Genomic DNA, 27,077 nt, shown 5'->3' on the forward strand with positions numbered 1-27,077 from the left:
TGCTTTCAAACTAACTTTTTGATTTGGGTATTTTGAAATAAGTCACTAATGCTAAGCTATAAAAAATAAAAAGTAAGACTACCTTCCAAAATTCTTCTGAATGAAATTATCAGGTATCTTCGGGTCCCTAAGTAGGAAAATACAAACTAGGTAAATATGACTTATCTCTTTAAGAAAGCTATTGCTCTCGTAAAACTGACAATGAGAATCTAGTGTTTACAAATGTCTAAAATACAGCAAGGAACACAGAGATTCTTGCATTAGCTTTTATATATGCTCACAAGGGTGTCTCACTGTTCAGAAGTTTAAACACAGTAATGAAACAAGTATTGCACTACTTACAGTATGAAGGTGGATTTGAGATGAAAGACAGAATTTATAATACATGATCAAAGCGGTTTTATGAATAATTGTGGCACTCTTCTCTTCTATATGTAAAAAATAAACTGAAGATCAGTCATAGACAAGTTTCCCTGTCAACACCTTTCCCTGAGTCAGCTTTCTTCTCTTTTCGGCTTTCAATGCTACAGGGGAAAAAGGAGAAATGTATTACTTCAATCCAGTGAGGCCCCTGGGAGACCTCATTCAGACACAAAACCCATCAATTTCAATGACCACAAGGGCCCTTAGGCATTGCTTTTTCATGCTGTGAAGCATCAATAGATAACAACGATTAAAATCCTCTGCACTCAGTGAGGTAGAAACCAAGAACTGCAGAAAAAGGAAAATTCAAAACACAGAAACTAAAAAACAAAACCAGACATTTTAAAAGCAGCCCCCAAAGCATGCAAGATTAATACCATGGTCCTCATTTGGCCAAATGAATCATTGATGATTGTTGCAAATGCCAGTCATGCCCCTCCCTGTCTTAAGATAGCACTGTACGATGAATGACATAAACGAGATGTCGCAGTAGGTATTTCTGGGCCCTGCTGCAAGTGCCGCGTCCTTTGTGAACAGACTGGATTCTGATCTTGCGTGAGAACTGCAGTGTTAGGGGAACAGGCATGCCTCCGCTGGTCTGGAGGACCTGGTCACCCCGCACACTGCCCTCCAAACACCCATGCCATCTCCCCACAAACTCCTCCTGTCCATTAGAGGAATCATGTTTCACCTCACTCCTTTTGGAACAAACCCATTCCCAAGTGGCTTCTGTTTTAACTATCCTCCAATTAACTTTATCAATGGGCAACCTGTTAATGTGACTCGCTCATTTTTTTAAAAAATATTTTTCCAATACATACTTTACCTAATCTCAAGTTGACAGTTTTTATGCAAAATTCAAATAAGGTGCTGACACACAGGAAGCTCACACCAAGAGCACATGCTCCAGAGGGCAGCTCGGCTCCTTCCCAACCATGTGCAGCACAGGCGAGCCCCACACTGAGGCCTCTCCCCGGCCTCTCCTGCTGCTGACTCGAGGGCAACCCACAGTCGGCCTTTGGGTCCCTCAGCTGCAAGAACCCATACATTTTTAGTGCTAATTTTGGCTCAATGTAACTATGAAATGGTTGATGGTGGGGAAACCCTTGGTTTTATATAACTCTCCTCCAAGTAAAAAAGTGACAGTTAAAACCCCCGTTCTCCTACGGGGCTTCCTGTGCAGCTTTCTTAGTGGTCAATAACTTAGACACATTTTAAGAATGTGTTTTTTAAATTGTTTTTTCCTCCAATTCAAGCTAGAAACAGCCCTTCTCAGTTGTCACCACCACCCGGCGCCATCAGGTAAGAAGTGCTGGAGCTTCTGCCATCTGTGGCATGCTGCCAGCGCTGAGAGCTGGTGTGAGCGGGTGTCTATGGCACCCGGGTTTGTGCCTGCCACACTTCACAGCACACACTCCTTACAGGTCAGAGCAAAGCAACTTTTTCTCTTTTCTTTTCTCCTTCCATGAGAAAAGATGACAGTGTGCACATGATGTGTTGAGAGGCTTAACTCTGTATTTTTAACTCCTCTATCTGCATGACTCACTTTCTTCTACTTTAAGTTCCTTTCAGATGACAAGTGTCTGCTACCCTACTTTCCAAATTAACTTTTCCCTGGGTACTACTACCTGACTCCCTATCTCTTCTGGAAAACAAAGCCAATGAAAAGGGGCAGCACAGGGCAGTGGAGGAAGCCCTGGGCTTAGAGTCAGATGACGACATTCAGTTCCGGGAGCGAAGACGGAGCTATGTGACCTTGGACTAGGTATTTAATTTATCTGGGACTTGGTTTCCTCATCTGTCAATTAGTTTTGGACTAAATGGCTTCTCATTTTCTTGCAGCCTGAATATCAGAATCCTGAGGCTAATCGTCTCAATTCCAGTGAGCCCTATCTTTTGAAAGATAGAAAAGCACATTCTATCTATGGGAGACTGTGGAGACGGAGACACGCTGGTCTCTACACTTGCACAATTCCCATGTGCACTATGTTCCATAACCTTTTGATAAATGAGCAAACTCCCACGGCACCATTAGCCACAAAAAAAAAAAAAAAAAAAGCCATTCAGAATGTCAGTTTAATTCACAGACATGCTTCCTTCTGATGTCCTGCTTTGGTCATACTGGTTGTTTGTGACAAAACAATAACCAATTAAATGATTGGGCTTCCCCCTTCCCTGCCCACCCTGCTCTTTAAAACCAGTAGTTTTGGTATCAGGTCAGATTTCATCAGTGAAGTAAAAATTTTAAAACTCACTCAAGACTTTCATGAAAAATATTATTGACTTGAATCTTCTTAGTGCATGGCTATTACTCGATTCCTTGCTACATCATTTTCAGGATGCCAACCAATTCTAAACTCCCATTGTAACAAATACATTAGATGTATGTATTAAATTTATATCATATCTATTACATGCTACCACAATAAACACATATTGCATATCTATTATATACCAGGTACTCTATAAGGACCAGGGGACACAAGATGGATGAGACAAAACATAAGGAAGTCATATTTCAAGAAAGGGCAAAACATGACCCACTACCTTCATGCTGCCAGGCAAGCTATGAAACTGTTATTTGTCAATGACACCATAATAGCTGATATACACAACATTTACCAAGCAGTCATGAGAGGGCTGAGGCCTAGCAAAACAGCATTAAGAAACACCCAACACAGAGGGAGGTGGGGTGGAGGGACAGAGGAAAGCGGGGAGAGAGTCCCTAGACCCCACCTCTGCCACCAAAACAAAACCTAGTGCTGCCAGGTGCCTGCCCAAGAAAAGCTGCTCTTGGGTGTCAGTTTTTCAGAGCAGTTGCCCACCTACTCGGAGTCAATGCGGTTTTTAATGGGACCGGTCTTCACCGGTTCATTTAAAAAAGCTGTGGAGGAGCTTGTCACAGGTTTGCATAGCGCTGTTGAGCTAGGATCAGATTAGACACCCCACAGATGTGGTAGAGCCCACAGTCAGCTCTTGGATCCTTCTTTCAGTTAAACTGGATGAATTTTTTTAGACAAGTAAAGTAAATGAAATAATGGAGAAAATATAACTGCTATATTCTGCCACTCAGAAGAAGGTATCTGGGCTTCTCTGATAGGCAGTAGGGCCTATAGTGGGGACAGGAGGGAAACAGCTAGGGCTGGGGAGCCAGAGACACTGGGAAGCCAGCTTAGGTCTCGAGAGTCAGACCCTGGGAGGCTGGTCTTCAGGGCTTTTCTTGCCAGTGGAAACTCTAGCAGGTATAGCATTCCTACAGTTCCTAGTCATCAGACTGCAGTGCCTTCAACACATACCAAGAGAGAGCAGTGGCTTTGGGAGAGTGTTGCTGTTACTAGTATTGGTGGTTTTAGGATTTCCAGAAGCCACACTCTTTCTGCCAGTTTCCACCGTTACGAAGACATTAATCACTAACCAATAGACATTTTATCACATGGAAAGCTACAGATTTTTATCACATTTAAAGGTAAAGAAAACTGGGCAAACTTTCATTCCACAATAGTTTGAATCTTATGCTAGTGGGAACATATGTTCAAAGAATAAGAAAAAAAAGTGGTTATATGAAAATATAAAGGATGATCTATTTAAAATTGGATCTGCTTTTAAGCATGGTACATGGTTCACTAGAATTAATCTACTGTGAGAAGTAATCTGACATAGATATTTTAAACAATTGAATTTTTCTGGTGAAAAGCATCACATGACATTTACTTTAAGGAGTACCTAAAATATCATGACATAAAACTGCTGCTTGAACCAAAGGAAAATAGGGAAAGCATTTTCATCTATATTGCAGGAAGAAAAGCAATCTCTAAATTTGATTGCCTCAAATTTCCCACATATTCTCATGCCTGGAATTTTATTTTGAACTCATAAACTTGGGGTTCACATTTTTAAAAATCAGAAAAATGCCATATTTTTAATGAGAAAGGGTCCCCAAGCATATATTTCAATATTTTTGAGAAACTACGCTTCTCATGACTCTGATTTTCTTCCAAGACTTCTAACAAAACAGAGTTACTGCGAGGATGACTCTATAAGACTGCAGCAGGGATCTTTGGGAAAGGAAGATCAAGCATGGCTTAGAATAAAATATTACTTCCACTTGAGCCAAGCAAAGAAATACATGAAGATTTTAAAGCCCTGTTAAAAGACAGAAAATATCGACCAGAAGTCTTTGAAAGAGACTTTCAAGTAACTTTTGGAACAAGTGTTGGAGCTATCTGAGGAGGGAAAGAGGGAGATGGGGAGAGAGAGGGAGAGAGAGAGAGATAACTGGAAGTAATCCCTAGCTTTACGGGGTGAAGACCCCTAGGCTCTCTGCACATCCACTGCTGTTTGACATAGATATGACACTGAAGCAGCATGCCATTTTGGGGTGACAAAAAACCAGCAACAGGAGACAGTCTCTAAGTTTAATGTTGCTTCTTCTTCTAAACCATGCTTCCAAATAATTCTCATGAAGATAAAGCTTGCAGTTTTGGAGGCATGTTAAATGGAAGCTCTCAGCTTTACAATTTCTTAATTCAAGGGATAAATTTTCTTTTTCCAATATAGAAATCTGATGAATTACAAAATACAGCTCTATTAGATTTATTGATTTATATACAATGCATTTGTATAAGTCATGTGGGGGAAAAAAGTACTCAAGTTGCAAACTCTCTTAAGGAGCTGAGCAGTTACAGGAACACTGTAAACAGTCTGATACTGGACCTAAGCCCAAGACTCTCCATGCCTTTTGCCTCCCCAAAACTCACACAAAGAACACAGGCTGACCAGGTTTCCAGAAGACACCACTTAACAAAAGGAAATGCAACCAAGGAATAGGTTTGAGGGAAAGGGTCTTACCTTTGGGAAATCAGCTTCTAGAGTGATTAGGAAGGGGAGCTTATGACAAAAATGTAATATAAAAAATTAAGTAGAAAAAGTTAATTTAAGGTCATAAAAATAAAGGAAATTAATAATTAAACACTGTTCCAAATCCCTCAGTCTCTCTTAATAAGAAATATTAGCATAACACAGAGATTTTTCTTCAGATCAACATCTAAGAAGACAAGATGGTTTGAACTCTTACTTATAAATTCTGGAAAATGCATTTTGGAAATCCTGTGATGACTCTTGGTATTTAAGAACACATTCTTCCCACCTCATGCATTTAAAACTGTCATCCACAGCTATAGGAGTTGTATGTAATGTTTGCATACAGAGAAGAAAAATGCATAAAACTTTCTGGAGCTGAAAGTTTGGGGGTAAAAAGGTTAGGGAAGATTTTTCAGGGCTGGAATAAGGGACTGGAAATAAACTAAATACAAAATTACCATTGCAGGTGCCATATGGGTTTTAAAAAGAACAACAGGAGAATGCAAAATATGGTCAGACATCTAAGGGGGTCCTAAGAAGTGGATGATGAAGGAATACACTAAAATCCTACTGTCAAAGAGTAGGCCAAAATGAATGTCCAAAAATGTCCTGCATTGAAACTCATTTATAGCCCCACTTCTCCCCACTGTCATAGTTTTGGAGTGAGCTTTTAATTTGAAAGGGAGATATTGAAAACATACCAACAAATGGGATCTTTGTAATTTCTAACCACCTTTTAATTTTCTGAAATATTTTAGAACTAAGTTAAATGGAAACCAATACTATTCTTTTGCTCATGGAGTCATGTCATTAAATGACTGGGTTCAGTACAAATTCACATTATTTTAGAATTCAAACCTTTTAGAAGGAAAGCTTGACTCCTTATCTTTTGAGTTATCGGCAGTAATCAGAAGGTTCCTCCACAAGGCAGTCTTTGACATTTCATCAGAAATATTGATCACAGATGGATCATCTCTAGATAGGAGTTTACCCAAAATGAGATAATAAACATTAAATAAGAAACTGCAGTTATCTATCTATAGATACTAAATATAGGACAGTATTATGCCTCTGTGCAGAATTTTTGATAATTAAAAATTAAGTATTATTAATAATTGTTCTCTCCAAACAATTTCACAACTATGAAAAATTAAAATCTAAATGAAAGATTCCAGTTATACAGAAACTGGTTTGGGGTACAGGTTTCCTAGTTCTTTCCCAACGGCGGAGTTCAGGTTCTGCGTGGCCGCTGCTGGGCCTCTTGTCCCTGTATCCATAGCCCAGTATAGCACTTCGCCCCTCTGCTCAGACTCCACACTGGCTCCCAGCCACTCAAAGTAAGAGCCCAGTGGACGGGGCTGAGGCTCTGCCCCTTGCTTGCTCCCCCCGCAGCTTCACCTTCTGCTATTACCCCCCTGCTCTTTCCTCTCCAGCTACAGTGCAATGGCCTCCTGACTGTTCTGGGACCCCACAGGCTCGGTGCTCCCTCATGGTCTTGTACTTCTCTTCCTCTGCCTATAATGTTCCTTTACATGGTATGGGTTTGGCTGCAAGTGTGTAAGGGTTTTTCCATAACTTAAGGAAAAACCCAAGCAAACATTTTTGCCAACCAAATATAAATAACCCTTTCCATTCTTAGTTCAAATGTCACCTGCTCCAATAGGCCTTTGTTGACTGCTTTATTTGAAATTTCTGTTTCCATCTCCCCGTAGCAACTTCATCCCTCTTTCTGCTTTGTGTTTTTGTTTCATTTTTCACCATTTGAAATATATATTATATTACTTGTTCATTTATGTATTTTCTGTCTCCCCCACCTCTATTCTCCTTGAATGCAAGCTTCATGAGAACAAGGATTCTTGAACATTGGTCCTCTGCTGTTTCGCCATGACCTAGACAAAGTCTGATGTTTGATATCCACTCAACAAATATTTTATTCAGTGGCTGGGGGAGTCTGTAATATTAGGACCTGTAATTATGCTGAATGCATTTTTTTTTTTTTTACATTTTAAAACTGCACCAATTATAAGTCCATTTAGAACTCTCTAAAACATTCCCAGGGCCAGAAAGGCAACCAAATATCAACAGAGATAAAACACAGGCCAAGCCAAATAAAGTGTCATTGCGTGAGAAATCAGTACTCTTTTCTACCACAGGTAAAAATGATACTCTGCTATGGAAAAAGTCATGTTCTACAGAAATCCTAAACTGACCTCTCATACCCCTCATTGTGAACATTCACAAGAGGGCAACAAATTAAATTTTTAAGAGGAACACTGAGAGTCTGGAGCAAAACAGTTCTCACAGACTCCTTCCTTCCTAATCTGGACATCCTAATCTGTCTTCCTTAATATGTCTCATTAATTCAGCCCTTGGTAACAAAGAATGAGATCAACTAGCTTCCAAAAGAGTCATGGAGAATACAAGTTTTTCATAATATTATGTGAGAAAGAGTCTTGTGAGCAAAAGAGTTTTAAAAATGCTGGCTAAAACAAAATTAAACTTTTTAAAAAAAAATGCCAGTATAGGTTAGATTCTTTAACATGCCAATGTGCATTGTGAAACTCTAAACTGGAATGTGGTATAGAACATTTTTCAGACTTATTAAACCACAAAATCCTTTTAAGAGGGGTACCATAGGAAACTAGGCAGATTTCTATAGAATACATTTGAGAATATGCTGATTCAACTAAACAATCAACAGGATTTTAAAACTTAAATATTATTTTAAAAAAAGAAAGAGAGAGAAAGGGAAAAACGTCTTCTGTACTTGTGCTCACTCTGAAGTGGTAGATGATAAGTGTATTTTTTCTAGGAAATATGATCTGACAGTCAGACCCTGAAGATCCACTCCTATTTTTTTAAAGCTATGAAAGATTCCCTCCTTAGTCAAAAGCCTTCTATGCTTTTTTTCTTGGCATGGCCCTAAATTATCCTTAAGCACTTTGGGATCATATATATATAATTTTTTGCCAAATACTTTCAAACATTTTTTATTATAACTTAGAGAAGTTTGCTTTTTTTGCTATGTCTCTGCACATGAAGAAGATTAGCATATTTTGGAGAGTTACATAAATATTTCCTAAAATTACTAGTATAACTGAATCCTTCAATTCAGGAAATAGATTATCTCTTTGGAAGTGTCTTTCAGTAGGGGTAAATCCTATGTTTTTCCCAGAGTTCAAACATTTACATGTGATGGCTTTAGTGAATACCTAACTCATTTATTCCAGAACTGAATACTGACTGATCTGTCTTCAGGTGCTACTTTAAGAGAATACGCAAGAACTTTCATGCTCATTATAAAATACGAGACCTAAGAGAACAGTTTCCCACCTCACTTCATTCTAAGCTACTTAGCCAGAGTCACACGGCTTCTAGTGGCAGAACTGGGGCAGGATAATCGAACACCCAGTTTTAGTTCTTTCCACTCTAACACAATTTCAACAAACCTCAGTAGGAATCCACACACATGAAATTCTCAAGTAGTGTATATAACAACATATTAATTACTCCAGGTGGTGTGTTTTCACATTTATATCTTACCTATAGTGCCCTTCCAGTGGGAGCTGTACTGTGCCCTCCTCTTCCATAGCTAGCATACTTTGTTCTTCCTGGAAAGACAAATGTAAAATATACAATGTGAATCTGATGAGCCTCCATTTTACATTAAAGAAGAAACAGAAATTAATATTTCACTATCTCATTAACCTCAGAACCTTCCACTTTGTTTGCATTTATTAATGCTAGCACAGGTCCTTTCAATAAAGTATCAGCTACCAAGAACAGGTAATTAATGAGAGTCTCATACCACAAAGCAATTTAAATGCTAACAACAATCTCCTTCATGTCATTCAATATAAAATATGGTTAATTTCCAAGCAGATTAAAACAAAAATCTAAATTTTACAAGGACAAATGTATTGGTAATCATTTTCATTATTGTAAAGTTGAAATTACAGTCCCAGAATGCTCCATTAGAAAGCAACAAGAGACGTATTTAATAGAGCAGTGGTTCTCAAACTTTTGTTTACACCAGAATCACCTGGAAGGTTTATTAAACATATAGATTACTGGGCTGTACCTCCAGAGTCTGATTCAGTAGACTTGGAGTAGGGCCTAAGTACACGTCTTGGGTGATGTTGATTATGCTGGTCAGAAGACCACACTGGTCTGAGGACCATTGCTCTAGAGACTTGGTAACAGACAGTAGATGATATGGAGAAGTAGAAGCCCCTGTATGGACCAGAACACAGGAGTGCTTTCCACTTAAGACTCATTATACGCTTTTGTTTTAGGCCTCAGATTTCTTCTTCAGTGCAATAGTCCACCCTTCTCCAAAGGGTAGAAATGCTTCATATATTCATTTCTTCATATATAAAGTCCATATAGTCAAAGTTATAGTTTTTCTAGTAGTCATGTATGGATGTGAGAGTTGGACCATAAAGAAGGCCGAGTGCCAAAGAATTGATGCTTTCAAACTGTGGTGTTGGAAAAAACTCTTGAGAGTCCCTTGGACAGCAAGGAGACCAAATCAGTTAATCCTAAAGGAAATCAATCCTGAATATTCATTGGAAGGACTGATGCTGAAGCTGAAGCTCTGATACCTTGGCTTCCTGACGAGAAGAGCTGACTCATTAGAAAAGACCCTGATGCTGGGAAAGATTGAACATAAGAGGAGAAGAAGGCAGCAGAGGATGAGATGGTTGGATGGCATCACAGACTCAATGAACATGAGTTTGGGCAAACTCCAAAAGATAGTGAGGGACAGGGAAGCCTGATGTGCTGAAGTTCATGGGGTCACAAAGAGTCAGACATAACTTAGCAATTGAACAACAAATGTTTTAAAAGTATATCTTTGGGATGAAGATAAACTTATGTAGCACTGAAACACCCTAGTTTAATTTGCAATAATGTTATCATTAGCCTTTTTCCATGTACCAAAAATTAAATGTAGTAGCTACAGATTATAGCTCCTATTTCATACATTTATTTTCAAATGGGTTAATTAGGAATGTTCAAGTTTAGAGAACTATTTGGGGCCATTTAAAACTGTTAGAATTATTGGCCCTAACTCCAGAAATGAAATTTTAAGTTGTGGAGAGATGAAGAGCTAGGTCACTTTCCTGACCAAACTGGGAACTGAAGAGAGAGAAGAAGGAAGGCCCTGGAGGGTCATTGCTTTCCCTCTTTCAGTAGCTTAGCAGAAGCTTGGCTGGTCTAAATCAGCTTTGGTTGATGTTATTTTTTCTGGCATACAAGTCTATTCCTAGGGTCCTCAACTTGCATGCTGCCTAATCTGAAGAACCACAACCATATTTCTTGTTACTTAAAAGAAATGGTGTTTTTCTACCTCCTCTTCAGCTAGCCTATGAATTTATGAGGCAATGTGGGGGCAGGTCTTGTTTTCACTCTTGAAATGCTCTCTGTACAGATCTAACCTGTGACCAGGCAGGCTCCCCTCTGCTGAGCCCTCAGCCTCTGCTGAGGCCTTAGGCCCTAGAATACCTCTGCCCAACCTATGCTATGTAATAAAGGAGAGGTCAGAGGACTGTATGGGATCTGTTATTTCTCTGCTTAGAAGCTGCCCTCCCAACCAACCCAGTGTTATATCTGTACTCTGTGATACTATTGACATGTAGCTGTTATCCCTTTGCATTATGGGAATTTATTCTATTCTCTTTCTCTGTTACATTTCAAGGAAAATTTTTCTTTGAAGACCTCTAAGATATATATTATTTCTTATGTATTATGCCTGTTCCCCATGTTATCATGTGGAGGTACCATCAGAACTAATTCAAAGTGAGTAGACAGTATCATTGGTTTGAAATTATATATTTAAGCACTTGTGCAGAGCTAATCCGTAGTCTAAAATGACGCATGCCTTGCAAATGGATTAGTTTCTATATATGGCAATGATACATGGACCATATTAATTTATATGCACACCATTGAGGCCATGGGTAGAACACATTTATCCTTTAAGGAAGAAAAGGTTACTTTTTCTATAGAAAAGGTTATCTTAATGCACATGTGAAAGTGAAAGTTGCTCAGTCGTGTCCGACTCTTTGTGACCCCATGGACTATATAGTCCACAGAATTCTCCAGGCCAGAATACTGGAGTGGGTAGCCTTTCCCTTCTCCAGGGGATCTTCCCAACCCAGGGATCAAACCCAAGTTTCCCACATTGCAGGCAGATTCTTTACCAGCTGAGCCATAAGAGAAGCCCAAGAACACTGGAGTGGGTAGCCTATCCCTTCTCCAGAGGATCTTCCTGACCCAGGAATCGAACTGGGGTCTCCTGCATTGCAGGCGGATTCTTTACCGACTGAGCTATCAGGGAAGCCCTGATGAGGCACATGGAGGGACATAAAGAGAAAACAATCACCAATCCCCAATGTTATTTAAGTAAAACCAAATACAAACAATATGTAATTCTTTTCTTGGTTGTCTATTGAAAGGTAAGATTGGTATGTAGTATCTTTTCTGACCAACTCATAATAAAATGTAAATAAGCCAGGTAGAAAGGTATAATAAAGAGTAAAAATTGGGGAAAAAATAAAGGAACTGAAGACAACGGTGCCATCAATGCCTGGATTACCTGGCAACAGAAAACTAAGGCTCAAGATTCAATCTAAAAGAAAAAATTGGATCAAAGCTTTGGGAACAATTTTGTTTTTTTCCTCAGATGATTTTCCACTTTTCTCTCAAATTACTTTCAATAATTATTTTGCACTCTGTGGCTTGTTAGCATGTGTGGGCTTTATACTAGTCATAATTCTATCCAAACAAAAACTCATCACCTCTAAAGATAGCATTTCCAAGCCATGCTTATCTGAAGAGAAGGGTGGCGGAGCAGCCGCTGCCTTCAGTGCCAGAAGGAAGCTGGGTGGGCCCCAGAGCTTGGGGATAGAGGGCCGGCTGCATCCCAGGCAGCTCTGTGAGGAAGCCAAAAATCGAGACTTTCTGGGGAGGAGCAGTCAAATCAGGCACTAGCCGTCACGACAATCACAACCTCTTTTATCTCCATCATACAAGGAATGAGAGAGAAAGCAAAAAGCTTACTGGGTATCCTTAACTTTGTTAGTCTGAAATATCCTAAAATGAGTTCCATTCAGCATTTCATTTACACAGTGTCCATCAAAAATCTGCTGAGTTCTACAAGGATGATGATCAAAGTTTACCAAAGAGCACTTGACGAGGTTTTGCCAATTTGACTACGGGAATGTTCATAGTCTGATTTGAACACCAACTTTTTATTCAGATAGCCAAAGCATTGTTCTGATACTAAACAAGTGAAGGATAGTTGATTCTATACCCAGTAAAAAGCAGAAATATAGAGGCTTAAAAATGAATCTCTTCAACAGCACTCAAACATTTACTGGGTATGTATCATGTGCTAAGCACACAGTGAATAAAAAGAATAATCCAGGAGCTATTCATGAATCCAATAAGCAAATACATTTCTCATGACAGGTTGTATGCTAGGTACTGGGCATACAATGAAAAGAGAGTCATAAACCTTACTCTTAGAGGACAAGAAGGATCACTGTAAGAAGAATAGAACAAGAGGCAGTGGTATCTGGGCCAGTCTCATTTGATCAGTTTGGTAATAGAAAGTAAGAAATTTAAGTAGGAAGAAACAAGGTAATAAACGGTAGGAATAAATAAGACATGTTTTCACAATAACAAACAGCTAGCCTGGCTGGGGCGAAAGGCCTGTGCTAAGTAGGAAAGGAAAACAAAATCAGAGGTAAATTGTGTGTTTTGATGAAGGGTTTACATATAGTTAGATCATGAATCTGAATTATGGTTTGTGATAGTGTAAAAAATACAATTCATATATTATGATATCTAATAAATGCTCTACCTTTAGTGAAACAGATAGCATGCTACTGTATCCATTTTTCATGTAAAATCTGTATCTATGGAGGAGTCCTAAAACAGCTCAAAGTACAAACAGCAGCAGCACAGAGCCAATGTTCACAAAGGTGTCCAGAGTATTAGAGAAAACATTCAGCAATTTTAGAATTCTTAGATATTAAAAAATGGAAGGGAATTCAGAAATCAAGTTCAACCCCTTCAATTTCATGCAAGAGAATATGAAATGCAACAGAATGCATGAAGTGCCTGAGCATCTCCTTCCTCAATTACTAATAGGATAGATAATGCTACAAACATCACATACAAACATACATGCACACCCCTAAAATTATTTGTAAACCATAAAATATTATAAGAGATATTCCTTAAGACTTCCAATATGCAGAAGGGCCAATACATACAACTACTCACTTGAACGATGAAAACTGAAAAGAAAAAAATGGGGGGGGAGGAGTAGTCCATATAGAATTCATATAAACAGATGGATGCAACATACGTTTTTCATCAGCATATTTGATTCAGTTTCTCTAATTGACTTATCAAAATTATTATAAAATTAAAAAATTCTGACAGAGTAACTCTGGATTTAGAGGAATATATTCTGGTGATACAGAGCTTGGGGGTTTAGGAAAGGTCATACCTCAAATTTCAGAACTCATGAGAATCACCTGGAGGTCTTGTTAACACAGATTTCTGGGCCCATATCCAGAGTTTTGATTCAGTAGCTCTGGAGTAGGGTCCAAGAATTCAGATTTATGACAAGTTGACAGGTGTTGGCTGATACCACAGAGATCCTAGGACCACACTTTGAAAACCACTGCTTGAGGAAGAATAATATGCTTGCCTTGCTCTGAGATTCAACTAGAAGTAAGATTTGCCTGTACAATAATTAGGCCATGCTTCCTAAATCTACAACTGATGCTGATCTTTCTTAGCATAAGATATGCTCTCTAATATGTATAATCTTGGCCTTGCTCACAAGCCTGTTTCAGACAGATCGTAAGTCCCAATTGCACCCCTCCTTTTCTTCACCATAGCATATATGTTGGAGTGAACCTCCCACAAACCAAGAGATGTCAATATCATGATCACTGAGCAGAGGTGAATTTCTAGGATTTATCTAACATTAACCTCCTCCTCCTCCCTCACCAAGGAGCAAACATTCTGGGGGGCTTTCTGCTTTATCAGCAGCCCTTTTGTCAAATGTGTACAATGTCCTAGAGAATACTGAAGTAGGAAGTAAAGTGTGTTGGTACTCTGAGCACATTTGGACATCCAGAATTTGATTCTGCAGTCTTCCCTTTACACAGAGCAATGTGCAAAATGTCAGGGTTCCAATATTCATTTCTATCCTGATTATAATCCTTTCTTTCTAAAAACTGAACCATATGCATATGCATATGCATGAAGTACATGAAAATTTGGAACAGAAGCTCTGCGACCTTGGACTGGCCTGTGTAGCTATTTATTCTGCTTAACTCATTATTGAATTTTAAGGTCAAACTAATGTTTTCTCAATGCCATAAGACCAGAAGTGGGCTACTGATAGTAAAGCCCCGAAAGATAAAGGTACAAGCTTGTAACTATCATCAAAAGGACAAGAGGTGAGTCTACTTAAAATTCAAATCTCAGTGAACTGAGACATTTCTGCTCTTTACCATCTTTCCGGATCACAATCAGAGTTACTCAATTAATTTAAGTAATTGCAGAAATGCAACATTTTGGGTAGAACTTGTTCATTTACCACATTCATGTAAATGTCTTCTCCAGTCTTTTCCTGGAAGACTGGGCCTTGGTATAAGATGCTACAGTAAGATCATACTCTTCAGTGGAGTCCATAAGCCTCAAGCAAATGAAATATCGAAATCTGGGTTACCAAGTAGAAAATCAACCAGAATTTTAGTTTCAGTAAGCTGCTGCTGCTAAGTTGCTTCAGTCGTGTCCAACTCTGTGCGGTCCCATAGATGGCAGCCCACCAGGCTCTGCTGTCCCTGGGATTCTCCAGGCAAGACCACTGGAGTGGGTTGCCATTTCCTTCTCCAATGCATGAAAGAGAAAAGTGAAAGTGAAGTCACTCAGCCATGTCCAACTCCCAGCGACCCCATGGACTGCGACCCACCAGGCTCCTCCGTCCATGGGATTTTCCAGGCAAGAGTACTGGAGTGCATTGCCATTGCCCTCTCTGAGTTTCAGTATAATCTTTCTTAAATCTTCCTACTCTCTATACTGATCATATTCTTTTAATACTAATTCCAGCTTAGAAAGTTAATATCTTTAAATTATACTTTCTCTCTCCAGTTGTCAAATGTAGAATTATCTTTCGTTGCACTGGTCAGAACTATATTTTAATGTCCTACTATGGATTATTTCATGACTATATTATTGGTTTACTTGTTTTTTTATAAGTACTGAGGATCACATTAAAGTACATCATATTAATCTAATGGAGAATTTAAAGGTCTGTTAACCTACCTGATTAATGTATTGTAAGGCATTTTCCTTTAGTTTTTCTCATACTCTGAACTGAAGGATACAGCTGTAACTTTTCCTCAATAAATCCTTTACCTCTTTTTGAATCCTTTTAGAAAATACTTAGAAGATTTAGTAATATTACTTCTAAATTCTTTATCTACATCATAAAACAGTCAATAACCATTGGTATATAATGAGTCTATAATGTAAAAAGATTAGAAGCTCATTCCATAGCATCTCTGCCTATCTGAAGTTACTAAATTCCAAAATGGACATATGGCACACATACATATGAGTACCATACATATGCAGCTATGTGAATGGTTCTCAGCAATGGAAATAGCATATTCTAATACATTTATGATTACTGTCAAATTTGCTTTCTCCTATTTCACAGACATATAAAGGAAGAATATGAAACTTTCTTTGAATGAAAAAAGGGAAGAAATATTAAGCATAATATATTGTATATACTATTCATATGGATCAAGCCAGTCAATCCTAAAGGAAATCAACCCTGAATATTCATTGGAAGGACTGATGCTAAAGCTGAAACTCCAATATTTTGGTCATCTGATGCGAAGAGCCAACTCACTGGAAAAGAGTCTAATGCTGGCAAGTACTGAAGACGAAAGGAGAATGGGGTGGCAGAGAATGAGATGGTTAGATAGCATCATCAACTTGATGAACACAAATCTGAGCAAACTTCAGGAGATACTGGAGAACAGAGGAGCCTGTAATGCTGCAGTCCATGGGGCTGCAAAGAGTGGGACACGGCTTAGTGACTGAAAGATGATAACAATGATATATACATGGTATTTTTCTTTTTACAAAGTAGAAGGGCAAGAATACTCCATGGTACAGATATGGCATAACATGAATGCTGTAGAAGATATGATTGTATGCCTGGGGCTGTTGCTAGCTGATTCCTACAGAAATAGTAAAGACATTTGACAGGAAATCAAAGCAGGAAAATAAGGCAAAATTACATTTACAAGTTACTGCATCAGAATACTTAACATTCTCATTATCAGGGAATCTAAGGAAAACCTTGTGGTCAACGAGTTTTGTATTCAAAGTTGTCTTCCTTAGAATTTGAAACTTCTTAGAAATTATTTTCAACCGAAATAAATTTTAATTATGTCAAGTATGAATAGTTTAAGCCTTTAATATTTCTATACTCATGTTCACTTTATTTACATTTATTTTATACCAAATTCTGTTGCATTTTTCTTGAATAGTACCTGAGGAGGACTGCAAACCTTTAATAAAGCCCTAAAATCATATACAGATTATCCAAATATCCTAGTTAAAGCACTATTAAAATATCTCTCACACTTAAATGAGAGTATAAACTTAGAAAAGTAGTTAAAGCTTAGAAAAAACAGAAAAACAGTTAAAGCACTATTTAAAAAAACATTTCTCATACTTAAATATGAGTATATCAACCCTAGAAAAATAAAGAAGCTTGATAACTTTATATTGACATTTTCAACATTATATCAGTATTAATTTTCATACAGTTCATGAGGTTCTTGAGGCAAGAATACTGGAGTGATCTGCCATTCCCTTAGTATGGCTAGAAGTATAATTCAAAGTATGCCTTCTACAACATATAGGACAATCTTTTCACCATGGAAACGTGAAGAAATGCCAGACAGTCACATATTATGTAGAGATGTTTGTAGAAACATCTGAGCAGAAATCCCATTAGACTTCATGGCCTAATCTGGACTCATCTAATGGTTAAGTAAAACCTAAGACCATTGAAATGTTTGCAAACAAACTCCCCAGAAGAAAGAGGAATATGCCCATGGCTTGGGAAAATATACCACAGAGAGGAAACTAAATACATTTACTGAATGCTTTGTAGAAGAAAAAATGGAGGGAATAATGCACAAGTCTCACTAAGTATTTTCTTTCAAATTCATTTCCAGTTACACAGAAATTTTGTTCTTCTGATTTACAATTTATGGACTCAGTCATTCTGCTAAATGATGCACTGGTCATTTATTTTTCATTTATACTCTTTGCAATACTTTAAAAATATTATGACTACTAGCCTTCAAAATAGATCCAGATTTATACATGAATTTTAAATGTCATAAAACTTAAATTGTTTTAACATGTAAAACAGAATAGGATAAATCAGTAGTTTGTGAAAGTAATAAAATCCCCAAAGTTTCTCAAACAATATTTACTCAGTCCTAAAGCACTTTGAAAGATTGAGGGCAGGAGGAGAAGGCGATGACAGAGGATGAGATGGTTGGATGGCATCACCGACTCAATGGATATGAGTTTGGGTGAACTCCGGGAGTTGGTGATGGACAGGGAGGCCTGGCGTGCTGCGGTTCATGGGGTTGCAAACAGTCAGACACAACTGAGTGATTGAACTGAACTGAAAGCACTTTGAAAGAAACTCACACTTGATCTAACCAAAAGGCCACGAAGTGATGAAAGCAAATCAGAGCAACATGCTTTCCTATTAAACATTTCCATATATTTCAAGAATAACTAATTTTATCTTTAACTAGAATTAGAATCTTTTGATTAAAACTTTGTTCCCTAGGAACATATCAACAGTAATAATGTCTCTTTTTTTTCTTCTCACATATTCAACCAAAAAGCAATCACTGTTTGATCACAATTTGGAAACAGTTAAGGATCAGCAAGTTTCTGCCATCCTAAGGGGAGAAATCAGAAAAATAAACCTTATAATTCGAAGGATAATGAAGTACAAAGTATTTGCATATTTCACTAGAGTTTGCTCATATAAGATATGTGCTCTCTCTGTTCAAGTTTCAGCTTTATGATTTGATACACTCATCTTTCATAGTAGTCCACCTGTGCTTCTTAGTAATCACTAAAGACAAACACAATAATTTATTTTGCAGAGCTGTTACTGTGCACATGTTGCTTTTTCTTTATAAGATATTGATTTTGCTCTGACTTACTTCTTTTTCAGCATCTTCTAGTTTCTTTTTCTTACTCTCAGGCATTAAATCATCCAACCAGCTGAGTTCCCGTTTGGTAAACAAAAAGTCCATCAATTTTCTTACAAATACCAGAGCTAACACCTGAAGGAAATAATAAAAGATTTTAAAACAAGGAAAAAATATAAAAGGGAGATTTAGATTTGTTTTGTTTTTTGGTAGAAACAAGTCAACTACAATTAGGTCTGATATTAAAGTGAAATTTTGATATATGTGTGTATAATAGATATTGTCTAACTTTTGCTTCCTTCAATTTCTTTTCTTACCACATCTCCAGAATAATGGCTATGATTTTACCCATTATAGGAGGCATTTAAAGAAGCAATGAAAAAAACTATATTTTTGACCATTTCCTGAAAAACACTTTAAGAATATTAAACCTTTAATAACTATGCTGATAATATTTTAATCATTCATAGTCATTCAAATTCTAATACTTTAGCTTTGAAATATTTGAAACTCATCTAAAATATTTAATAAAATTTAATTTTTTAAAGTTTCCTTAACTTTTCAGATTTGCTAGTATATCTTTAAAGTTAAATTGTGAAACTTTACATTTTCCACCCAACTTTAATTAATTGAAACTAATGTTCAGAATGATAGAGATAAAACTAGTATGAATCACTGAAATTCATATATAATCTAAAACCCAATTTTAATTACTAGTTTTAGTGGCTAAAGTTTATACCAAGGTTTCCAATAACTGTTCAAAATTATTCTATTGTTCCAATTTGTTCATGGATTTTTAGTGAGAGCAGAAAATCAGAGGGAGAAAAAGAGCTGACTTAGAAGTGTCATACCATCATGGGAAAGACAATAGCAGCTCGTGAAACTTTTATTATCCACAAAAGGCCGAGGCAACTCATCTGAATAACTGTGAAGAGATGGACTTTTCGAAGTGGCACATGCCTTAGATATATAAAATCTGGTTGATGTTTTGCAGGCATCCAGAAGAGCTTTATTCTATCAAAGAACTAAAAGATAAACAGACTAAATTGCTTTCTACAGACAACAATAAAAGTAGGACAAGTAAATGTATAATATAGTCCAATATATGGTACACCTAGATCACACTTACATTGACATCTGGGCATCAGGACTATGGGATTGTTAAGTGTGCTTTCTGAAATACCACAACTTCAGTTTTATAATATCCCATATTTTCTCCAATGTGGATACAGGTTATAATTTGGAAGAGTTTAATAACACTGATGCCAATGCTAAACATTGCTCCCTCAGAGAGTATAGCCTTGAGACAAAACATAATCATCACCCTCGTCTTCATCATCTCATGTCAATTTCTTCCTTTATTTGTCCTTTAAGTACTGGGGTTCCCTGCATCCTTCTTTACTGAATATTTCATCCATACCCACTGTTTCAACGTTCACATACTTGCTAGATTCTCAGCCCTCAGTCTCTACTGCAGCTCTTTCTGTCTTGAGCTCTAACTTCACATGCAGCTGCTGTTTAGGATGGACCTCCTTATTTTGACTCTGCTTTTTTGACCTTGTCACTTTCATCCCCATAAAAGGTTTTGGTGCTGTTTCTAAAAATACAAATGCCTTGGCCATAAAGTTTTAACCTAGATGAATTATTATTAATAAAGTATTAATAATTAATAAAGAGCACATTTTAACAGTTTAATTTATTGATCAGTTTCCTCATTTATATATATTTTCAATTGTATCTTATTAACATTATTTTCATCTGGATCAAGGTTATTTCTGTTTAAACTTTATCATAAAGACAGTACTTTATTTTTGGACTAGATATTATTTTAATAGCCTTGACATTTTTATCCATCAAAGTTAATTTTCTCAATTCAAACTTTATAGATTAAATGTCCACAAGAATCTGAAATCTTCAATCATATTTTACTTAACAAAATGTACTGCATGTTAGCTTTGTTTTATGCAGATCATTTTGTTTAATTTTTCTCAGGCCAAATTTTACAGTTTTCAATGTTTCCAACAAGAAGTGATGATTTAGAAAATGACAGTTTCAATCACTGTCAGTTCTATTTCATACCATGGAATATCTCCTATGTGTTTCAAGAGTAACATTAGATTTAGTCCTTAGCTAATTTATATGAGAATATTGTAAGCAATCTTCATCAAACTTTCCAAAATTACTCGAATACGCCAAGGAACAAAAATGCCCATAGAGTCAAATAAGTGTCAGTGTAGTGTCATCCATCATGTTTTACATGATGACACCTTCTCATATCCCCAGTTCAACACTTTCCTTCTGTTTTTACCTGTCTCATGGCACAGCATGACCTTCCCTGGGGCATCTAAACCAGAATCACACATAGTTGAGTCCATCCAGTGTCCATTTATTTAGTTATATTCATTTATACCTTCCAAAAAATTTGTTGAAAACCTATGCAGAGTACTAAGTGCTGAATTAGTTCCTGGTCTGTTCTTCTCTATATTGTCCATAAATATTTCACTGGGTCTTTTTATCTCTAACTCCTAAATATCTCTTAAAATTACATGTCATTAAATAAATAAAACTCAGTGCATGATGGAGACAGGAATAGGGAAAAAAATAAAGTTAAATCCTCAGGGCTATAAATGAATGTTTCAATTTCTATAGAACTAATTTTTTCCCCAGCTACCATTTCTCCATGTGTGAAGTTATGTTATTGCATAACTGTACTTCAGTGTGTGGGTGATTCCATTGTTATTGCTTAAATGGCACATTTGCTTTACTTTGGATCCTTAAAGTGCTGGAATGAATATAAATGTAGTTATATATCTGAGTACAGAAACAGCGTTCATAAGAACACTATGTTCTGTTTTTCCTGTCATGTTGCACAATAAGAAACCTAGATAAATTTCTTAATATTGCCAAACAGGTAATGTACAAGATTCTTCAAACAAACGGGGTAACGAATTAACATGTCTCTTGAACTGCTGATATTCTGCACATTTTTAATTATTACTACTCAAGTACCTAATGATAGTCATGATAAATGTATTCTGAGTTTTGCATGTACCTTTGATCTTATCCTAATATCAGCATCCCATTTCTCCATCCAGGTAGCCACAATATTCCAAATAGGAATTTCAGCTCCCTGAGTTCAGGGCTCACTAAAATTTTCACTAACTCTGTTTCTTAGTGTGAGACCCTATTTGATGTTTCATTTGTGCTATTTAGAACTCATTATACTCTTCTCGTGGGTCTTTGATAATATTTTCCTCAACTTTCATCTGAAAGATTCACAGCCCCAAATAATTCCAAAATTTGACATTCTTGTTTAGTTCCAAAGTTCATGGGTATAATAAAATCATGTGAGTGGAATTAGGGGAGAAAATCTGTTGAAGCTATCAAAATGATTTTACTTTATTTCTTAAAATTATGCTGCTGTATTTATGTGAGCCTGAGGCCTAATAATAAATACTTTTCACTTACAGATGAAATTAGTACTCATAGAACTTTTGCCAAAGGCAAAAAAAAACCCCAGCAAAACAAACAAACAAAACCTCTTCAGCACTCTTCCCTATCTGTCTTACCAGACCAATTCTTTTAAAATTTATTTTTCATATATAAAGTTATAAATGAACAAATTAAATGTAGTTAGAGTAAAATTAAATGCATAACACTTCTCAAGTGTTATAACAGTGATTAACATTCAGTTATAACCCTGAGGATTGTACTTTATTTCTTAAGATTCAACACATCTCCTCCCAAGTTACTTTTATCCAGTATCAGGATGAACACATCCTATCGACTTTGGGTGATTAGTGATCTTACAGTAATATCATGTTAAAGTTATGTCTTGGTTCTGACATCCAATAGCATCCTCGGGCCTAAGAGGTTTTCCTTCTCCCAAGGTCAGAAGCTGATTTATTATTTTCTCAGGAAAAGAGTTCCTGTACTGCCTGTCCCTCAGCGTTGAGAGTTTAGACAAGATCTTCCACGGTCCTGCTGCCTCATCACCCATTTTGTCCGATCAAGCAGGCTGCAGCGACCTTAAATTACCCTAGCCCCTCATGCAAGTGCATACCTTAGATAGCTACCTGCAGAGTCACAAGTAAATACAAGTTCCTAGTATAATTTCCCCAATGGGCCTTGTGATCAACAACCTCCCGTGCCTTCTCCTCCTTATGCACCGCTTAGATAAGACCTCTGTAAAGCTCACCAAACCCTGCTCTTCCGATCTGAAAAGCCCAGTTTCAGCCTTAGCCAAGCAACCCCAAAGTGTTCCACCCACTGACCCTAATAAAGGCATCTGCCCTAGGTCCTATCTCTCTCTCTCTCTCTCTATTTCGTCTTGGCCTCCCCGCATGGCCCCTCAAGGCCAGGTCCTTCCTGTGAAGACCTATGAGTGATAAAACTCTTCTATTTCTGTTTCTCTTGTGGTCTGTTGTTAAAGTGCCAGTTCACCATCTAACACCCTGTGCTCCACTTAAAAAGTGTTAATTTGATGAATTAATAACATTTAGTCAGATGACTGTTCCTTTATAGGTCACTGAACAGTAATGAGTCTATCTTGTCAAAGAAAAAGTGGCAATTTATATTTTCTTTTAGCCAACAAAAATAAATTATACAATAAATAATCCTCAAACTAGTCTCTTTTTCAAGAAAATTTATGACAACAGTCTTGTCATAAAACAAGATTATTCAAAGGAAATTTTAAATAGAAATCTGTGTTAGTTTCCTAGTGCTGCTGTAACAGATTACAACTTGGTGGCTTAAACAATAGAAATTTATTTTCTCATAGGTGGAGAGGTCAGAATTTCAAACTCGAGGTTTTGGTGCGGCCTTGTTCTGTCTGAAGGCTGAAGGGAAGAAAATTTTCTTGCCTCTTCCAGCTTCTGTTGGTTCCTGATATACCTTGACTTGTGGTGACAAAATTCCAATCTCTGCCTAGACGTTTATGTGGCTTTCTTCCCTGTGTCTCTCTGTGCCCTCTCATCTTCTTATCAGGACTCCAGTCATTGGATTTAGGGTTCATCCTAAATTCAGGGTGAGCTCCTCTTGAAATCCATAACTGATTTTATCTGCAAAGACTTTATTTCCAAATAAGGTCACATTCTGAGATTCCAGGTGGATGTGCGGGGAAGGGGTACTATTCAACCCACTATAATAACATAAGCAGGAATAATTTGCCAACAGCCTCAGTACAAAATTTAAATAATCTTGTGGCACTTAAAAAAATGTTTTAAAATTTTATTCATTTAATTTTGGGGCTGCTCTGAGTCTTCACTGCTGCATGCAGGCTTCCTCCAGCTGCAAGTTGGGGCTACCCTTCGTCGCAGAGCATGGGCTCTAGGGCACACGGGCTCAGTAATTGTGACCTGGGGCCCTAGAGTGCTGCTCAATAGCTGTGGCGCACGGGCTCAGTGGCTCCATGGTATGTCAAATCTTCCCGAACCAGGGGTCAAACCAGTGTCCCCTGCACTGGCAGGCAGATTCTCATCCACTGTACCACTAGGGAAGTTCCTCTTGCGGTATTTTTTAAATGTGTCTACAAATTCTTTGATTATTCTCTTCAAGCGATGGAGTCTAAATTTCCCTCCTCGTGTGTGCAAACTGGCCACGATGACTGGCTTCTAACAAATATAAGAAAAGTGGAAGTGACCATGTGCGACCTTGTAGACTGTCAGTAGGCACAGTGACCTCAGCCTCACTCTGCCTCATATTTCTCATTCGGATGGACGTTGGGTGTGATGTGTGATGACACTCTGTTGTGATGACACCTAAGTGTCTGATGGAGAGGCCGCTTATCAATAGGCAGAGAGGCACTACCATCTCTTGCCCACAGCGTTGGGATAAGCCATCTTGGATAAACACCTTCTAGTCCTATCCAAGCCTTCAGATGACTGCAGTTCTTGTCCACATCTTGTCAGCGGCCACATAAGGCATCTTGAGCCAAAATCACCCAGCTATTATATTTCCAAGTTTATGACCCATGGAAACTGTGAGATAATAAATGTTTACTGTTTTAAGCCAATAAGTTTTATAGAAATTTTTAGGTAACAATGGGAAATTAATGTGAAAACTATATTTATTTAACCAATAATTAAACAATCTATGAGGTTTTCCTTATTAATTTATAAAAATAATTCTATAAAGACAATTGCAATAATAACAGAAAAGCAAACATAAAAGGCAAAAATCACCCAGAATCTTATTACCTTAACAAATTGTTTTTCTTTCTCCACCTTCCTTTTTAATCTACCCACACTCACAGTTTCTTAAACCTGTGGTAGTTACAACTTGTTTTCCCACTGTTTCACCTCACATTTCACTTTGTCATAAGCATTTTTACTGTGTTATTCTTATGGTCATTGTATTTATAAATTTCAAATTAATTTATCAAATTTATATTAACCATAGATTGCTTAATTTTACTGTTGTTGAGTAATTGTATTGTTTCCAATATTTTGATAATATGTGTTACAAGGAACATCTTTGTGTATATTTTTTTTTACTATTTTCATTGATCCACATATATCATCACAGTATCAAAGATTAAAAACATTTTAATATTTTATATAGTTTTAAATATACTGATATCCTTTTCTAAAAGGATTATAAAGTATAAACTTTTTACAGTTTTAACATGTATGTGTGTTAGTCACTCAGATGTCCAGTTGTTTGCAACCCCATAGACTGTAGCCTGCCAGGCTCCTCTGTCCATGGGATTCTCCAGACCAGAATACTGGAGTGGGTAGCCATTCCTGTCTCCAGGGGATCTTCCCAACCCAGGGATTGACCCTGGGTCTCCCACACTGCAGGCAGATTCTGTACTGTGTGAGCTACCAGGGAAGCCCCACAGTTTCAATACACTCATAGTAAACAGAATTACCCTCAGATTATGAACCATTTTTAAGAAATTTTAAAGAAATTTAACGGTAGACTGAAAGCTACTCCTCAGATAACGACATTTTCTTAGCTCTCAAGTGACTTTGCATCAACAGACCGTAAGATATGTCATCACAGCTTTACTGTATATACTTTACTTATTATATTATTATAAAGTAATTTACCTGAATTCCTTTTAGTGATGAAGCACCCATATAAAGAAACACTCCATATAGCACTGGCATAGGAATGAACTGTAAAAGAACAATTAGAAAAAAGGCAGAGGTTATTTTCAAATATAATGTGGTTGAGACATTTTGTACTTCCAAAGAAAAACACAGAAAGGTAAATATTTTAGAAGTATGGGGCAGAGTCAGAAGACACAGGCTCAAATCCCAGCTCTAGCACTTTTTAGCTGCATAGCCTCAGGTAAGTTACCTAAGCTTTCTGTGCCTTAGTTTCCCAATATCTAAAAAGAGATAATAATAAGTCTATTAGACATATTTAATAGGTCAAAATCAATAAAATCACATGATGTATAATAATAAATATCAAGTATATTATTATGCTACATTAGGGAAATTTAAATGAATTCAATTATTTAAAAAGAATTAAAATCTTTAAAATGAATTCAATTATTTTAAACATAAAAAAAAGTATATCCATTAACGATGTCCATGTCGTAATTTTATGGAACATTTAAAATACGAAACTGTACACGTGGCCCTGATCATGGCGCTGCTTATCTCTATGCCTCTCCCTTGATGAAGTAATATTAATTTCAAACATATCTATCCACTGACAAGAAATTAGAAACTTTCTTTTGTGTAGGCATACAGTAAACTCAGGTCACAAGCTAGTCAGAGATGAGTGACTGCTTCCCAGAACTGGATTACCATTTCAAAATTACAATAATAATTTATACATCAAATTTACTTTGCCAGATTAAATTTTCCACATACTTAAGGATTCTAAAATATAGCACATAATTTCCCTCGGTAAGAAGCTATATAAACATGGTAAAAAAAAAAATTCATCACTTTCATCACATGCCATACAATATTTACAAATTGATGGCTTAGACTCAAATGAAATTTCTTAAACAATAATATATATATTCTGCCTTCTCTCAGATTCACAAAGGGAGATTTCATTACCTTTAGAATACTAGTCATAAAGACTGATGAGCCCATGAGAATGAAAATCATAAGCCCCGTAACTCTTTGCTCCCGAATGCCAAGAAATTTGGGTTGTTCTCCTGGAGCTGAACATTCAGATTCCAGTTTCAGGCTGTTGACATGAGTGATAGAAAGGACAGTGGCAGCCACAAACCATGGCAGGCCCATGATGGAGCACACACCCAGCATGACAGCCACCATTAACAGATCCAGATGGTACCCACAACCTTTCTGTTAAGAGAAAGAAAACAGGATTCTCATTCTACCTGAATTTGGCATAAATACCAATGACACCACCACCACAGAACAGTAAAGAAGAGAAAAGAGGTACTATTTTGAATCTTACATAACTGATTCTGAAATGCAAAATAAATTAAAGATAAAAAGAGAATAGTCTCAAAATATACAGTCCACTTAAAGAAAAGCTACAGATGTTCCTACTGCAATTATGATT

At 37.1% G+C, this 27,077-nt stretch overlaps 1 protein-coding gene across 1 annotated transcript in view; it reads right to left on the minus strand.

Annotated features, from left to right (window-relative positions):
* Positions 1-457: 457 nt before the first annotated feature.
* Positions 458-27,077, minus strand: part of SLC4A10 (solute carrier family 4 member 10) — a 236,428-nt gene continuing 209,808 nt past the window's right edge. The window contains exons 20-26 of the mRNA XM_052663982.1: positions 26,603-26,854; positions 25,631-25,699; positions 19,430-19,603; positions 18,591-18,713; positions 8,827-8,894; positions 6,142-6,258; positions 458-524 (exon numbers count right to left, since the gene is read on the minus strand). Coding sequence (XP_052519942.1) covers positions 458-524; positions 6,142-6,258; positions 8,827-8,894; positions 18,591-18,713; positions 19,430-19,603; positions 25,631-25,699; positions 26,603-26,854 — 870 coding nt within the window. The remainder of the gene's footprint in view (positions 525-6,141; positions 6,259-8,826; positions 8,895-18,590; positions 18,714-19,429; positions 19,604-25,630; positions 25,700-26,602; positions 26,855-27,077) is intronic.

This window comes from Budorcas taxicolor, chromosome 2 (genome assembly GCF_023091745.1).
Source record: "Budorcas taxicolor isolate Tak-1 chromosome 2, Takin1.1, whole genome shotgun sequence".
Taxonomy (NCBI): Eukaryota; Metazoa; Chordata; class Mammalia; order Artiodactyla; family Bovidae; genus Budorcas; species Budorcas taxicolor.